This window comes from Capra hircus, chromosome 2 (assembly GCF_001704415.2).
Source record: "Capra hircus breed San Clemente chromosome 2, ASM170441v1, whole genome shotgun sequence".
Taxonomy (NCBI): Eukaryota; Metazoa; Chordata; class Mammalia; order Artiodactyla; family Bovidae; genus Capra; species Capra hircus.
The window spans coordinates 105,385,280-105,403,742 of record NC_030809.1 but is presented as its reverse complement, the minus strand read 5'-3'; the positions used below and the strand labels follow the sequence as shown (position 1 = coordinate 105,403,742).

The 18,463-nt window shown below is 37.3% G+C and overlaps 1 protein-coding gene across 4 annotated transcripts in view; it reads right to left on the bottom strand.

The window, feature by feature from the left end:
- Positions 10,749-18,463, bottom strand: part of SCN2A (sodium voltage-gated channel alpha subunit 2) — a 145,985-nt gene continuing 138,270 nt past the window's right edge. For 3 of the 4 annotated variants that reach the window (XM_018063994.1, XM_018064007.1, XM_018063997.1), the window contains exons 26-27: positions 15,986-16,256; positions 10,749-14,419 (exon numbers count right to left, since the gene is read on the bottom strand). In XM_018063994.1, coding sequence (XP_017919483.1) covers positions 13,224-14,419; positions 15,986-16,256 — 1,467 coding nt within the window. In that variant the 3' untranslated portion in view covers positions 10,749-13,223. The remainder of the gene's footprint in view (positions 14,420-15,985; positions 16,257-18,463) is intronic. The other variant, XM_018064002.1, reaches the window with a different exon arrangement.

Sequence of the window (18,463 nt, the reverse complement as noted above, 5' to 3'; positions counted from 1 at the left end):
CAATTCTGTGCTAGTTAATTGTTAAAGGTTTCCTGGCTGTCTGTTGGGTATAGTGAGCATCACTGTCACTCTGATTAGTATAGCGTTATCTACCTGGCAGTAAGGTATCTCTCAAGCTGTAAGGGTCTGGTTTCTCTGACTCTATTGTGGCCACCCTACAGCCAAGAACAAGAAAACAGCCTCCAAGAGAGAGTCAGATTTCCAATCCTGAAACACCAGGAAGGCTACTCAGAGAACCCGATGGTGTCAGACCTAGATTGTCAAAGGAAAAATTTATTTCCATATTTCCTATTAGTTAACTTGGAGGAGTTACCCTCACCCACTTACAGGAGAAAGCCAAGCTCCGCACTGCACCGCCCCTCCACCCCCCCACCCCCCAACACACACAAGGCTGTGCCTGCTCAGCCTCTAATCTGTCGAGTGAGCATCACCATGAACCTAGGTGATTCCCCGGTGGTGACATGATCACAGACTCTGACGTTTGGGCTCACTGCCAATTTCTATGTGTGAATATATATCCTGCCATCTTTTACTACTGAGTTTGGTTAAGAAATGAGAGACGACAGGAAACTTGAATCACCCCTCTCTGTTACAGTGGGGTCAGAAAAAGAGTTGGAGAGTAAGACTAAATAATAACCACCAGCACTGCTGCACCCTTGAGAGCAAAACAGGAGCTGAAGCGGACAGATCCATGTGGCCCACAGCAAGGCCACAAGAGGGGGAGGCATGTGTTTCTGTGATATTAGTCGTTGCTATTCCAATGTCTGAGTACTGAATCCAGTAATATCTTCAAACAGAAATATATATATAATTGCTAGTTTTTAACTCTTCTCTATATCCTCTTTGGGCATATATTTTAGCAATGAAAAGTAAGAATCAGCAATACACTATAAATCCAATTTTAGGTGACTTGGTGGTAAAAAAGAATCTGCCTGCCAAAGCAGGAGAGGCAAGAGACATGGGTTTGATCCCTGGGTAGGGAAGATCTCCTGGAGAAGGAGTGGCAGCCCACTCCAGTATTCTTGCCTGGAAAATTCCATGGACAGAGGAGCCTGGCAGGCTAGTCTGTGGGGTCACAAATAGTTGGACACGACTGAGCGACTAAACACACGCACATACGTAAAGCAGATGAAGGTACGCATTTTTTATAGTCAATAATATTTTAATAACTTTGTATGGTGACAGATGGTTACTAGACTTAGCATGCTGATCAATTCTGAATACATGTAGACATCAAATCACTGCATTGTACACCTGAAACTGATATAATATTGTATGTCAACTATACTTCAATTTCAAAAAGAAAAAAAAAATAAGATTTCTCTGTGTGGTTGGGATATCAGTAATCTGTTTGTTTCTTTGTGAGGGCATACTTTTAATATGTGTGGGTGTAATGAAGGTTTCCAGTTGGTTTAAATTGATTTAATATGCAATTATTTTTAGAGCACTTTTCGATTCACAGAAAAATTGAGAGGAAGAGACATCAGTTTCTCATTACCCTGTGCCCCTAGGCATGCACGGCCTCCTCCATTATCAATGCCCTCTACCAGACTGGTACCTTTGTTTTAACTGATGCACCTACACTGGTATATCATAATCACCAACCCATAGCTTACATTATCGCTCACCCTTGGTGCTGTATATTCTATGGGTTTGGACAAATGTAAAATGACATGTATGTGTCAATACAGTGACCACTGAGACTCCACTGCAAAGAAAGCAAAGACTTTCTTCTGCTGACTTTGAAGAACAAGCCACCATGGGTTCTATAGCTAAAAGGAAATAATTCCACCAATCAGCACATGAGCTTTAAAGAGGACCTCAGGCATGAGATGAGACCTCAGCCCTGGCCACTACCTTGACTTCACCCTTCTGATGCCCTGAATAGAGGACCTAGGTAAGCTGTCCCCAACCTTCGATCCACAGAAGCTCTGAGATAATAAATAAGTTGTTTGAACCACTATGTTGTGATTATTAGTCAGTAGTTGAAAACCAATATGTTATCTAATTGGTATTTCATGTGTTGGTTTTGAGAACAATTGAATTGAAGCACTTTAGAAGAAATCTACATATGATTTATATATTGATTATGAAGTAGATTGTGGTATATTTCTAGATGTTTCTAAATAAAAGCCTATGATTAAGCTTATGTTTCTAGATATTTTTTGCCAGTTCCATATTGAGCCATTTCAAACTGTCTGTACTGGTATCCCTGCTTCTTGTTTTATAGAGGACTTAGTAGTGATATCATTCTGATTTTGTTCAGAGGATGGTCTTTATAGTGTTTGTAAGATTTCTGAGGAAGGCTTTGCTTCCTGTTAGCATGTCTTGGAAAATGGTAACTAACCACTCTATAAATTAGCCCAAGAATAGCTGTATAATACTCTAATTATATGGTACTAATCAGAATGCTTGGATCATATTTTCTCTGTGGATTATACTTTCTTAAGCTATTTCTTCCTTGCCACAATTGGGATTTGTTGTTTATGGGAGCAGAAAGACTTTCCTTTTGTAAGAAGAGTAACTTATTGTGTGGTTTTGGATCTGATGATCTGAAAAAATGTTCTATACATGTAGATAAATGGCATTTCTTGCGTTGCTTTGTTAAGAAGCCCTAGCCATATTAGCTCAGGGAGATTATGATCTAATTATTTTATTTTTGATAAGGCTTCAACAAATGTAGCTTTATTAATTTAATACATGATGATCTGTTTCATGAATCATAGAAAGAAGTTAAGGCACGAGGTGAGTTGGATAATCAAATGTTACTGTGCTCAGGAAAATACAGATGCTTTCAAGACTCTCTCAAGTACTCACAGTAATAATGAAGAAATATTTGAAACTTTGTGTTGATATGAATACCTGGACACTTTGCTCGTTAAGCTTTTTATGAGTCTCTGAAATGCTTTCCATTCACTTTTTTCTTTTAGTTTCATAATTTAGTCATGTTTAATTTTTGAACTAAGAGGTCTTCTATACTCAAGAAACAATATCTTAATACACCTTTTGCAAACTGCTTTTTTCTTGAAGAGGTATGTTCAAATGTAAACCATTGTTTTTCCAGGAATTTTTCCAAATGTACATTTGCTATCTTTCTTTCTTTTTTTTTTTTTTTTAATCTAAAATAGATGCAAAGTAAGTGTTTTTGCAAGGCTAACTCCTACTCTGCCAAAAGTGTCATGCTTCTCAATGGATGTGGCGCCCTCTAGTGGATAGAGTTGCAATAATGTAAACTTTTTTTCAAACAAATTTCCCCTGAGGAGAAATTCGCAAAATATTACCATTTTAAAGTGTACCATTAAGTGGTATTTCGTGTATTAACAATGTGAGACAGCTAGCTCTCTCTAGTTTCAAAACTTCTTAATAATTCCATAAAATACCTCATAACCATTAGCTCAGTTCAGTTCAGTTCAGTTCAGTCGCTCAGTCGTGTCCGATTCTTTGCGACCCCATGAATCGCAGCACTCCAGGCCTCCCTGTCCATTAGCTTATCCCTCCCTATTCAACGTTCTGCCATACCCTTGCAAGCTCTACTCTACTTCCTGTCTCTATGGATTTGCTTAATCTGGGTATATCATTTAAAAGAAACATACAGAATGTGATTTTGGTGGCTGGCATCTCTCATTTACATAATATTTTTGAGGTTCATGTCAGTGACTGAACTGAACTGAATATTTCATTGTATGTATATACCACAATCGACTTATCTGTTCATTCACTGGTTGAAATTTAGGTTGTTTCTACCTTTTTGTTGTTACAATTAATCCTGCTATAAACATTTGTATACAAGTTTCTGTGTGAATGTATGTTTCCATTTCTTGTGGGTAAATACTTTGCAGTTTAATTGCTGGGTCATGTGGTAAGTCTGTGTTTAATTTTTTGAGGAACCACACAAGCGAAAAGGCCAACCAAGACACATCAGAATGTGGTTTTCTAAAATACTGTCATGTTCTGCAAGAGAATGCTTCTTCGTGTGGGAAAATAATGACAATAGTTATAGTTACTTATATTTCCCTCTAATAATGCCAATCTTTTACAGAAAGCCTTTCTAGAATTTAACATGGGATAATAATCCTCCTTTTCCCATAAAGACTGACTTCAATGATATGCTATAAGATTTATCAATTAAAATATATATGATTATTTAGTATGTCAAGATGTTTGTGTGACCTATTGTATTTTGACTTCTAAATAAGTTTTTCTCCTTTTTCTTGACTCCTTTTCATCTGAAAAACATGACTTTTTTTTGTTTCAAATAACAGGAATTCAGATATCAATTATATCAATTTAGAGGGTCCTCTTCAAACTTGATAGTTATAAATTTACAGTAATGTTGAATTTTTACATATTAAGACTCAAAGTTCGGAGAGTGGAATAAAGTATAGGCTCTAAAATAGGAAGAGTAGTACATTATATAAGGGAAGTTCTTGTCTCACAGGAAATGGGAAATATTTCCTGTTACTCATCAGTGGAACAGAAGAGAAAAAATTAAGACGAGAAGGAGATCAGATATTAGTGACCTGATTCTCTCTTCCAGCTCATAGCTAAAAGTAGTATTAGAAGTGGTGGTGGTAGACTGTTACCATTCAAAGATGGATTTAAGTGACTCTCAAGCAGAGGGCATATTCCGCACTCTTCAGGACGTAGCTGAAAGCTGGCAAGTAGATTGATACAGCCACCATGGAGAACAATATAGAGAGTCCTTAAAAACTAAAGATAGAACTTTCATATGACCTAGCAATCCCACTACTGGGCATATATCCTGAGAAAACCATGGCTCAAAAAGACACATGTAGCCCAATGTTCACTGTAGCACTGTTTGCAATAGCCAGGACATGGAAGCAACCTAAATTTCCATCGATGGATGAATGGACAAAGAAGATGTAATACATATATACAGTGGAATACTACTCAGTCATAAAAGGAATGAAATTGGGTCATTTGTAGAGATGTGAATGGACCTGGCATCTGCCATACAGAGTGAAGTAATTAAGAAAGACAAAAACAAATATCGTGTATTAGCACATATATGTGGAATGTAAAAAAATGGTACAGATGAGCCTATTTGCAGGGAGGAATAGAGAGGCAGACATAGAGAATGGACAGATGAAAAGGGGAGGATGGAATGAACTGGGAGATTAGGATTGACATATACACACTACAGTGCATAAAGCAGATAGCTAGTGGGAAGCTGCTGTATGGCACAGGGAGCTCAGTGCAGTGCTTTGTGAGGATCTGGAGGGGTGGCTTGGGGGTGCCAGAGGGAGATTCAAGAGGGAGGGGATATATGTATACTTACAGCTGATTCACCATGCACAGCAGAAACTCATACAACATTGTAAAGCAATTACACTCTAATTAAAAGTTAACTTTAAAAAAGATACTCTTTAATATGACAAAAAAGAAATCCCTACATCTGGGACTTCCCTGGTAGTCAAGTGGTTAAAACCTCATGTTTTCAATGCAGGGATCTTGGGTTCCATCACCCTGGTCATGAAACTAAGATTCCACATGCCACATGGCCAAAAATAAATACATAAATAACCTATACCAAACAGCATACTTAATAGTAAACAATTAAAATATGCCTCAAACTCAAATGGAAAGTAAACAAGCTAACTATTATCATCATACTCCTTAAATGTTATAATGGATGTCTACGCAGTCTAGTAAGGGAAGAAAATGAAAATGATGGTAATAGGATTAAAAAGAACAGAAATCAGTGAAATAGAAAACTGAAAAACTGTAGAGAAAAATCAGTAAATCACAAGTTGGCATTTTTGAATACATTAGTGAAATTGCAGAAATCCTTATTGACTATGCCAAAGCCTTTGACTATGTGAATCATAATAAACTGTGGAAAATCCTGAAAGAGATGGGACTACCAGACCACCTGACCTCCCTCTTGAGAAAGCTGTTTGCAGGTCAGGGAGCAACAGTTAGAACTGGACATGGAACAACACACTGGTTCCAAATAGGAAAAGGAGTACGTCAAGGCTGTATATTGTTACCCTGCTTATTTAACTTCTATGCAGAGTACATCATGAGAAACGTTGGGCTGGAAGAAGCACAAGCTGGAATCAAGATTGCCGGGAGAAATATCAATCACCTCAGATATGCAGATGAGACCACCCTTATGGCAGAAAGTGAAGAGGAGCTAAAGAGCCTCTTGATGAAAGTGAAACAGGAGAGTGGAAAACGTTGGCTTAAAGCTCAACATTCAGAAAACGAAGGTCATGGCATCCGGTCCCATCACTTCGTGGGAAATAGATGGGGAAACAGTGTCAGACTTTATATTTTGGGGCTCCAAAATCACTACAGATGGTGATTGCAGCCATGAAATTAAAAGACACTTACTCCTTGGAAGAAAAGTTATGACCAACCTAGATAGCATATTCAAAAGCAGAGACATTACTTTGCCGACTAAGGTCCGTCTAGTCAAGGCTGTGGTTTTTCCAGTGGTCATGTATGGATGTGAGAGTTGGACTGTGAAGAAGGCTGAGCACCGAAGAATTGATGCTTTTGAACTGTGGTGTTGGAGAAGACTCTTGAGAGTCCCTTGGAGAGGCGATCCAACCAGTCCATTCTGAAGATCAACCCTGGGATTTCTTTGGAAGGAACGATGCTAAAGCTGAAACTCCAGTGCTGTGGCCACCTCATGCGAGAGTTGACTCATTGGAAAAGACCCTGATGCTGGGAGGGATTGGGGGCAGGAGGAGAAGGGGACGGTCGAGGATGAGATGGCTGGAAGGCATCACCAACTCGATGGAGGTGAGTTTGAGTGTACTCCGGGAGATGGTGATAGGACAGGGAGGCCTGGAGTGCTGCGATTCATGCGGTCTCAAAGAGTCGGACACGACTAAGCAACTGAACTGAACTGAACTGAACTTAGATAAGCTGATTATGAGAAAGAGATAAACCACACATTTTCAATAGCAGAAATGAAAAAAGGGATATGACTAAAGAGGGCACAGACATCACAAGCATAAAAAAGGGAAGATTTGAACAATTTATACAACAAATGCAATAACTTAGGAATTCTTAGAGGAAACTCTTAAAAAAGTGTAACTTACCAAAACTAAAAGAGAGAAAAAAAAGTAGGAAACAATTTCCATAGCCTTATATTTGTTGAACAGATTAATGTCTTGAATTTAAAACTTCTGCACAGGGAAGACTCAAGTTACAGATGGCTTTACTAGTGAGTTTTATCAATATGGAAAGTGAAAGTGTTAGTCACTCAGTCCTGTCCAATTCTTTGTGACCCCATGGATGTAGCCTGCCAGGTTCCTCTGTCCATGGAATTCTCCAGGCAAGAATACTGGAGTAGGTAACCATTTCCTGCTCCAAGGGCTCTTCCTGACCCAAGGATGGAACCCAGGTCTCTTGCAAGCAGTTTCTTTACCATCTGAGTCACCAGGGAAGCCCCATATGGAATGGAGAAATCATTCCACTCTTTTAGAAATTCTTTCAGAAATGAACACTTTCTAATTTGTTCTATGAAGACAGCATTATCCTGATGCTAAAACCCGACAAGTTATCCAGAAAGAGCACTAAAAATGAGAGACCCTATTAAACATGAAAGAAAGATTTAGAAATTTTAACACGTAACTCTCAAAAGTTCCAGATGGAGAGAACAAAAAATATGACATGAGACTATATCTCTAATGCTGTTAGTGTTTTTGAAATTTTCTTAAAGATACTGATAAATATCTTCAAATTATATTAGCAGGAATTCTGTCAGATTAACAAAAGTAATTTTATAATGACATAAAAAATCTAAAATAATTAAAAAATAACTATAACTAAGCTGATCTATTAAAAATGTGGCTGACATTTTAGAAAAAGAAAAACTAAGTCAGCTTGCTGTCCACAAATGTCACTAACAGAATTTCTCATGTATTTCCAGAAGGAAGTAGAGCACAAAGTGAAGTTCAGTTCAGTTCAGTCGCTCAGTCGTGTCCAACTCTTTGTGACCCCATGAATCGCAGCATGCAGGCCTCCCTGTCCATCACCAACTCCCAGAGTTCACTCAGACTTGCATCCATCGAGTCAGTGATGCCATCCAGCCATCTCATCCTCTGTCGTCCCCTTCTCTTCCTGCCCCTAATCCCTCCCAACATCAGAGTCTTTTCCAACGAGTCAACTCTGCATGAGGTGGCCAAAATTCTGGAGTTTCAGCTTCAGCATCATTCCCTCCAAAGAAAACCCAGGGCTGATCTCCTTCAGAATGGACTGGCTGGATCTCCTTGGAGTCCAAGCAGAAGCAAATTTAAAGAAATTATTATAATTAACATCTAAATAAGTCTAAATAAGCACTGCCTAAATAAATCCACAATAATAATACTGTTTAATTCATTGGGTGTCAGACAAGGTAGTAGTATTAAAATAGTAGACAATAAAAACACAAGAAGTAAGCAAAGATATGAAATCAGCTAGGAACTTCATTGTTCCAGATAAGTGTTCAACTATTGATTGTATTTCACTATTTAAGCATGCACATTAAAATTTTAAAGTAATCACATAAAAAGGAGCAAAGGAGAAGGAGGAAGGAAGGAAGTATGTATCTTCACAACAGTAGAGCTGGAGGGGAAATGATAAAATTAATGCAAAAGAGGACAATTGAAAAGAAAAGGAAGAAAAGCTTAAAAAATCAAAAGTACAAAATAAGGTGATAAAAATAAAATCAAATACATCTGTACATAAATTAAACGTAAGATAATATAGGCTATTAATAGAAAATGTCAGGTTGCTTTTTAAAAAAATATGTTCTTTTAAAAAGATATGCTAAGAAGTAAAAATACAGATACCTTTAAATAAAAGAGATGGGAAATGAAATCTCTGTTAAATATTAGCAAAAATCTTTCAGTGTACCCTTATTACTATCATCTTAAATAGGCACAGATGTATCTGATTTTACTGATCATTATATTGCTTTGGTGCAATCAATCACATCCTGCTGCCAACAGAATAAATTTCAGACTCTAGTATAACTTTCAAATTTCTTCAGCTTAAGCTACAAAGTTCCTTTGGACAGTGAAGTTCATCTTTGATCTCTCAGCTCCTATCACAAAGCTAATATGAAGTAGAACTCAAATATTTATTTGGTTCAGGTGAAAGAAAAAAAATCATGATTTATGCAACCATTGTGACATTTACTTGCATAATGTCCTTTCCAGCTTTTTTTATATATGTTTTTCTCTGAGAGAAAAACAGAGAGGAGGAACACATTTACACTGTGGATCTAATGCATTGACAACTAAGCAAACTTTCTTTCCCACATGGCTCTTCTTTTCCTGTTTCCCTCTATTGCTGTGCATGGCAACAACAAAAGACTTTATTTTTTCAGAGGATAATTTATGAAGAATTCCCTTCTGTTTCTTATACTCCCTTCCTTTCCTCAATTTTCCCATTTTTTTCTTCCTTGTTCTTCCTTTTCCCCTCCCTGTACATCCTCTCCCTGCTTTTCTTCACTCCTCCCTTCTCTTTGTAAGTTGATCTATATTATTCAGAGCTTAGGAAAACGAGTGATGGTAAGAGGTGCCCAACACAAAAATAGAAAGTCTTTCCTGTTTAGATTTGTGAATTGACAATGACAAATTAAATGAATATTTCATATAAGCTGCCTCTCATTTGTCCAGACCTAATGGTTCTTACCCAACAGGGCATCTGGACAGCTATTCTATGAGTCCACACTCTTTCCTTAATCGTCCTTCTACGCACTAGGGGTGGTTGGGGTACAGTTTTGCATGTGTGAGTGTGTATGTATAATCTGAAGAAGCTCTCTAAACTATTCTGATAGAAAATCCTTTCCACCAACTATAGTCCTAGAAGAAAATCCCTGATATAAATGGGACAGTGTCACACCTGAAGATAAATACCTCTCTCTTGTAGAGCACAGCAAACGATATTCGGTATCTGGTGATAAACCATAATGAAAAAAATACTGAAAAGAGTACATATGTATGTATAACTGAGTCACTTTGCTATACAGCAGAAATTAAACACAACATCGTAAGTCAACTCTACTTCAGTAAAATTTGAAAAACAATAAACACCTCTTTCACTACAAGATAAGCACCTCCAATGTCATCATATTGGGAACTTGTATCTGATGATTTATACAATGAAGCCCTGAAGGGGACAGGGACATTTTCTATAGGATACTTTTTTCATATTGAGCAAGGATACGCTAACTCCTTGGCCCTCAACCTAAGTATGAATCAGCATCAGTGGGGAGCCTTAAAAAATTAGATGCTTAAGTTTCATCCTCAGAGATATGAATTCAGTTGGTCTGACTTTGGTCCAAAAGGCATTTTTTAAAAAGCTTCTCAGGTATTTCTAATAGGCAATCAGAACTGAGAAATCTTTCCCAAACTTTTCATAATTAAATCGGTGTCATTTGGGGAATGTTTATATATTATGAAGAGTGAGATCCAAGCTCACTTAGAACTTTGGCCTCCAAAATTATAGATATGAAGATATATGAACTTTTTGTGGTGCAGCAGATTATCAGAAGTCTAAGTATACAGATTCTGTTGTCTATAGATGTAATAAACAAAAGCTTTGGCAAGCAGAAAAGAAACAAAGAGAATACCCTTAATGAAAAATACTGAGAGCCTAAGGAAGTGATGAAAAGTATATAGGAAAGTAGATCAAGGATACACAGGGAAGGAACCAAAATGGGAAGAGAGAATAACAAGACAGAAACAGAGCAGCAGGCAGACAGGCAGGAGAAAGGATGCACAAGCTAAAATGTTAGTCAATTTTTTATTAATTTTTGTAATTTTCCACTACTCTATCCAATACCGTATCTAGGTTTTTGGCCAATATTAAAACTAGATATCCAGTACACTCTTCTTAATTACTTTCCATTCCATGAAAAAATTTAAAGGTGAATTATTATATTTAATGTGTATTTTTTACATTTTTTCTGATAGATCATTTTACATGATAGAAATGTACCTTTAAATGGCATTTCCAAGATAGAAACAAAGAACAATTAAATACAAAACCAAAAGCAAAACCTTTATTCTTTGCCTTGATTGTAATGTGGTTTACCGTTCTTTATGGTAAGAGCATTTTCCTGCATGCATTTCACCAACACACTACAAGTCAATAGCTTTAGTATAAAGAATCTACATTTAATGTCGCTTGTGAAAGAAACACAAAATGTTTTGCTGTGACTGGTAATATAATTTCATTTATATGATTTTTGTGGAATAAAGCTTGGATCTCATATCATATCTGATAAAGTTCTAATGTCATATGGGTTGGTAAGAATACGATCTATCTGTGTAAACAAACACTGGAAAAGACTGATGATTTATTGAATAAAAAGACTAGGTGGAAACATCTGATTCAAGCAATGCCAAGAATATCAACTCATCATTCCTTAAGCCTCTTTCGATGATAAGGCATCACTATGAAAGCAAATAAATGCTGGACTTAGTCTGAGATTCGTTTCACATTGAAATGTGTGCAAAGTTTACAGTACTAATAAAAAGCAGGAATCTACACTGCATTTTACTCTTTGTTTCTTATTTCGTGAAGTGCTTTAATTTAAAAGTGCTAGGAACAGAAACTAACAATAGTGACTGTGACATCAACCTGAAGATACTTTTAATTTCTCATTTATGTACAAAAAGGCTGAAAAAGAAAATAAAATGAACTTTTTACAATATTTATATCTTCTTAGAAAACTCTAACCATATATTGTCAACAGAATTAAGCAGCTAGCAACCTGTTTGTACACTGGGCTTTTTACCATAGAGTATTCAATTAAGATTGGAAGGATAAAATGCGAGAAGCTCTTCATTGTTTGCTGCAACCTATTGCTTAATGACATGAAGAATGAGGTCTTGGTAGAACAATTTGCTTCACTTTACCACTGACATATGGCTTCCCATATTAGACTTCTGAACAGTGGAAGGAATAAGAGGCAGCAGCAGAGGCAAGATAAACATGCAGCAGTGACAGCGTCAAACTATAATGGAACCAGTCACATCATATTACCTGTTGAAAGCTTGCAAACTCTACTTCTGTGGTACATATTTGATGCAATAAATACTGTGCTTAAGTCGTCATTTTTGTTTGCTCAAACATGCACCACTGGGTAAAATTACTATTTACAAAGCAGACTTTTTTATTTTTTGAATTGACATATTCTATGTCAACCTTACCAAGAGCAGAAGATGGCTAAACAATACTGTAGGAAAAAGCAGAATCAACTTTATAAAGTGGTGGTGGGGGATGCTTTTTGGTCAATTCAGGTTTTTAGAAAGGACTGATAGGATATTTTTATTTTATGCCAAAGGACACTTATCAAAAATGTTATAGTCATGCTGCCAGGACTCAGAATGACTATGTAATGGTGTGTGTATATGTGTGTGTGTGTTTCTCTCTCTGTGTATACATATATATGTATATACGTGCACATATACATATATACATGTATATGTAATGAATTATGTAAAAATAAAACAACTTCTTAATGCTTGTGGATCCTATGGAACATTTACAGGCACAGTAAAATTTTTCTGGATGAAACATCTTAAAAACATGAACAGCTATTTAAGCACCTCAAAAATCTGAAGACATCCTGACACAAGAAGTAAACTCTTCCCTTTTGTGACATGATTTTTTTTTTTTTACGTGACAATGAGAAGTGCAGCATGCTTTCATTTAAAATATATCCAGTTATACAATAGAGAAACATAGAATTTCTTACCTTTACTCCCTCTCCCCAAACGTAAACCCATTTACAAAAATAGTCACATATAATAGTAAACAACCTGTGAATTAAAAAAAAAAAGTGACCAATTCACAGCATACATTTTGTAAAAATATGGCAGGTGTGGCAGTTAGAACATAAACAGCGGTGACAATTACTGTTATCAAGTGTCGCGTGTTGAATTTACATAAAAATTTAACTTCCCTCCCCCCTTTAAATTGGTTCCTAGAGTCTGAGTAGCCATTACTCTCTGCTCTTCAGCAGTGTCAGCTGGTTGTGGACACAGAAACCTCCTGTCGATGCTGTTTCTCTGGTTTGTTGAGTCCCAGTTTGCTGACCAGAGGCCCCTGTCTTGTTATAGGCACTGACCTTAAGTATACATTTGTAAAAACAGTCAGTTTGGCATAGACCTCCTGTCGGAGTCCTGTTGACACCAACACATCACCATCACGGGCTGTAAACAATTGATCACAAAATGGAATATTGTTTCCTTTTACTTTTTACTTTCCCTGATATCTTTCCCTTTGTCTTCCTTTTCTGATTTGTCTTTTTCAAATTTTTCTTTCTCGGGTTTGGTCACACTGTCATAGGAAGGTGGAGACGTGGTGGAAGGGGTCATGTCGGTTTTCTCTGGAGTTGAATTCTCATTTAGTTTATCAATGAGGATATCTTCTTTGATGGGTGTTCCCTCACCTTCTTTGCCTTTGTCTTTCTTATATATACTAGAAACTTTTTTAACTTTTTGCTTCAAGAGGTAGCGTCTATAAGCCCTCTGGATAACAATAGCAGACACCTCCTCTTGTTTGCGTTTCAGAGTGGTTGTAATGGGCTCATATGAGACTTTGGAGGGGTTCGATGCCATGAATCTTTCTTCCATCTGGATTCGAAGGGCATCCATCTCTCCACTCTCACCCAAAACACGCTTTGTAAAGGCAAATAAGATGTCAAGGCAGTGGATCCTGTCCCCACTGACCATGGGCAGGTCCATGGCAATGAGCTGGACTTTGTTCGGTTTTGCTATGAGAAGAGGAGGATCCAGGGCAGCTGCAAAATCAGAGAGCTTGGAGAACTCTATGAACTGGGTGGCGTCGGGATCAAACTTCTCCCAAACCTCGTAGAACATCTCAAAGTCGTCCTCACTCAGGGGCTCTGCACTTTCTTCAGTAGCAACACTGAAGTTCTCCAGGATGACAGCAATGTACATGTTCACCACGACCAGAAATGATATGATGATGTAACTGACAAAGAAGAAAATCCCAACAGATGGGTTTCCACAGTCTCCCTTAACTGAGCTGCCAGGGTGGTCTTTTTCAGGGTCACAGTCTGGAGGTCCACTGTTGAGGATAGGCGCTAGCAATCCATCCCAGCCAGCAGAGGTGGTAATCTGGAACAGGCAGATCATGCTGTTGCCGAAGGTCTCAAAGTTGAACATGTCGTCAATTCCAACCTCCCTCTTAACATAGGCGAAGTTGGACATTCCAAAGATGGCATAGATGAACATGACCAGGAAGAGCAGGAGGCCGATGTTAAACAGCGCAGGAAGGGACATCATCAAAGCAAAGAGCAGCGTGCGGATCCCCTTGGCCCCTTTGATCAGACGCAGGATTCGGCCAATCCTGGCAAGACGGATCACTCGGAACAAGGTAGGGGACACAAAATATTTCTCTATCAGCTCAGCCAGAAACATACCTATGGAAAGCCAAGATACAACAAAAATAATGTTATATGTAATGGCAGCAAACGAACATGTACATTTCTAAGATAAGCACTAACAATTTTTACAAAATGTGGACATGAGAATTAGGTATACACATACACACAAGTACATACTAGTTTTATAAAATGTGGACATGAGAATTTGGTACACACACACACACATTTACATACACATAATCTGCAATATTCAGTTAGCAAAATGAAACTGGTATGTTTAGTGCTATAACATTAACAGTTTTATACTAACTGAAGGTATTAATGGTCATTTTTCCTGGTTCAAGTAAAGCAGATACCAAAAGACACAATGTATATGGTAGCCAAGTATAGAAATGGATTTATGTTTCTGAAATACTAGTTTTATACTAGTATTTGCATAAGGACTAATGGATAAAGCATGTGATTTTAGATTAGGAATATGAGACTTATTCTTCTCAGATGGTTTGATCAACTTTATTTGGGAGGTGGCAGAAGACACAACCCAGGCTTTCCAGACAGACATACTTGGGACTGAATCCTGGCAATGATTTTATCCATTGCCAAATGGTGATAATAGCTATTAAATAGTTTTGTTGGTGGTGGTTAGGCTTAACATTTACTAAGTCTTTTCTTTGTGCTATACATAAGTGCTAAGTGCACTTACTTTCATAATCTCATTTAATCCTCACACCACCACCTTACAAAAATATTTCTTGGGAAACCAGGGATCGGAGAGGTGAGATTCCTCTTGCCATAGGTCACAGAACTGGTAAAGAATGAAGACATGGATGCACCACGTCGTCTCCCAGGAGTCTCCTCCCTTAATCACTACATTACTTCCCTATAGCACCATCATTGGGATCAAATGGAATGACACCTTATTTCAAAGTTCTATTTAACCAGCAAAAGTATATAAACAGTGGAATACTACTATTCTATGTGTATGTTCTCTTTCCTCAAACAGGCAGAACTTTACTTCTAGCACCTGATTTAACATCCTACACACAAGCAATATGTATTGATGAAATGAATCTGCTTTGATTTTTTTGAACAAAATGTCTACTTTTGAAAAAGAATATTATGCACTGTAGAAAATTATCTGAACCCAAAGATGACATGAGGCTCGTTTGAGTGCAAATATATATAAGCACACAACATGTTATTCCAATTATCAAGGACAATTATTTGACTACTTCTACTGATTAATATGTGTCCATGTGTGTGAATTGTTTATTCAAAGCAATACTTGTCTATACCACAAGAGTATGACTGTTTATTATGCCAAAGTTGCAGTTATTTTCTTCTGGCATGGGACAAGATGATACACAAAAGCTGTGTGTATAATATAAATATAAATAATATAAATTCTCTCTTTTTTTTTTACAAATAGTTTTATGCACAGCACACAGTTAGATAAATGACAAGCTGAGAATGGACTCTTCATTAGACTTTATTTGAAATTTTGGGATGAATGAGAAAGTATTAGTTAAAAATACTTTAAAGATTTAAAACACAAATTTTTACTCCTAAAAATTTCACTTGAGTGAAAGCACCTCTTCTTACCTACAATGGAGAGAATAACCACCACAAAATCAAAAATATTCCATCCGATGGTGAAATAGTAATAACGAAGAGAGATCAGTTTCAGCACACATTCTCCAGTGAAGAGAACGATAAACACCAGATTAATCCAGTACAGAATGTTGGTCATTTCTTGACTCTGGTCGTCAGTCTCCACCATCATGGTCACCATGTTGAGGCAGATAAGGATCATGATGCTGATATCGAAGACTTGTTTGGTTACGAAATCAAAGACCATCCCTTGGAATTTGTTCTGCAAAAAAAAGAGTATGTGAAATTCCCTTAGAGACTGAAAAACAAAACAAGTCCAAGTTATCTGATTTTAACATAGCAATATGAAAATATAGCTTTTATTATAAAACATTCCATGTTTGTTTTACACTTGGAAGAAAATTTTGCATACTGGAATATCCAGCTCTTTCCAAATGTATTTGTTCTATTTATACTGTTTATGATAGCAGATTTTGTAAACTGATTTTATGTTAAGAACCACCTTTTAGTTTCTCAGTGCCTCAAACATAACCATGTGTACAGTAGACAGTAACTATTAATCACTATAATGAATCTTTGTTCGGAGAAGGCGATAGCACCCCACTCCAGTACTCTTGCCTGGAAAATCCCATGGACGGTAGGCTGCAGTCCATGGGGTCGCGAAGAGTCCGACACTGAGCGACTTCGCTTTCACTTTCTTGCATTGGAGAAGGAAATGGCAACCCACTCCAGTGATCTTGCCTGGAGAATCCCAGGGACGGGGGAGCCTGGTGGGCTGCCGTCTACGGCATCGCACAGAGTCGGACACGACTGAAGCAACTTAGCAGCAGCAGCAGCATAATGAATCTTTGTTATCTTCTATGTTTGGGGTGAGCATCAAAATTAACTTTGAAGAACTAATGAATGAATACTTTTCTAGCGTTTTTGGGTCATTTCCCCCCTAGTTTCTTCCTTTATATTCCCCACCCACTATGTGCAGCAAAGCCACAGCATCTTAAATTTTACCTTAAGGTTCAGCTGAGAAGATGCTTTTAAAATTATAGTTCAAGTAAAAGGACATTGATGTCCAGTTGGTAAAATCCAGTAAATTCTATATTTTATTTAATAGTATCATACCAGGGTAAATTTCTTAGTTTTGCTGACCCATCTATGGTTAGGTAAGATGTTAAGACAAAGGAAAGCAGAGTGAAGTTTATATGAGGTAACTGCTACAAGAATAACAGCATCTTTTAAAAAATTATAGCTTAAAATTTAGATGTTCAAACTTTGCCCTATTCAGTCTGGACTTAATTTCCAAGCACTAACTAGCCTTATGTCTTGTTTATGAAGTTAAGTCCTCATCTTGTAAAGCAATTATGTTCACTGCCCCCTGTTTTTTTTTTCCTTCTTTTCACCTCTGTGTGCTCAATACTCATCATCCTAGAGCTTGGAACTTGGCTCACCTGTGCTAGGTCATCCTCTACCTTCTCAGCTAGAACTACAGACCTTCTGCTATATCTAAGCTCACAGTCTGCATTCCAGACGGATGCCTTTATTGGTCTGGATTCTCTGTGCTAATGTTCTGCCCCTGCCCGACTGGAAGAGGTATCCATTAACTCTGGGATATCAAATACTACTGGTTTGTTATATTTTGCAAAAACATTTTATTTTTGCATAAATAAACACATGAATAAAATATGTATTTTCTCTGAATACATATTTAGCCTGATGGACTGGACTTACATTGTTTCAGCTGGATCTGTTCTTCGAGCGCCTCCTTCAACTTAAATGCGTTTAATTCCAGTTCCAAGCCCCTTGTTCTTAGCTCTTGGGTACTGAAGTCTACCTTTCCAAGTCTGGTTATGTTCCCCTTATTTCTACCCTTCTGATACTTGCTACCACTCTTGTACCATACTGTTTTATCTTGTTTATCCCTCTCTGTCATAATGCTTCTGTCAAGGGGCATTATTAGACTCCCCTTCTCAGTCTGGTGTATCCTAACTCAGTTTTAAGTTTTAAGCACTCTGTGACCTCAGACAGTTTTGTGCTTACATTTTTCATAAAATTTATGACATTTTATTGCAAATGGTTTGCTTTTATTTAATTAAAAAATCAATTTTCTTCCACAGATACAGCACCTAGAGTGAAGCAGATTCAACATGGCTGAAAAGCAGCAACTTGCTATTTATGTTCATATCAGCATTTTCAGTAAAAATCTCTTTAGATTCTTTGCCCATTGAGTTTTCCAGTGGGTTAGATCAACATACAACTCCACTGCACAGTCACTGTCTCATATTTAAATTTCAGAATATGCTGGAGGAAGCCATGTTCCCTAGAGCCTTATGTTCTCTCACTTTGTCTTGGCTCTTCCTAATGATTAGCAATCCTTTGTCTCTCACTTGCTCCCAGGATAACTTCAAACTTCTCAGAAATTTCCTATTCTTTTGCCCTCTATTCTTACTTCTTTTTTGAGAACACCAAAGTCAATTG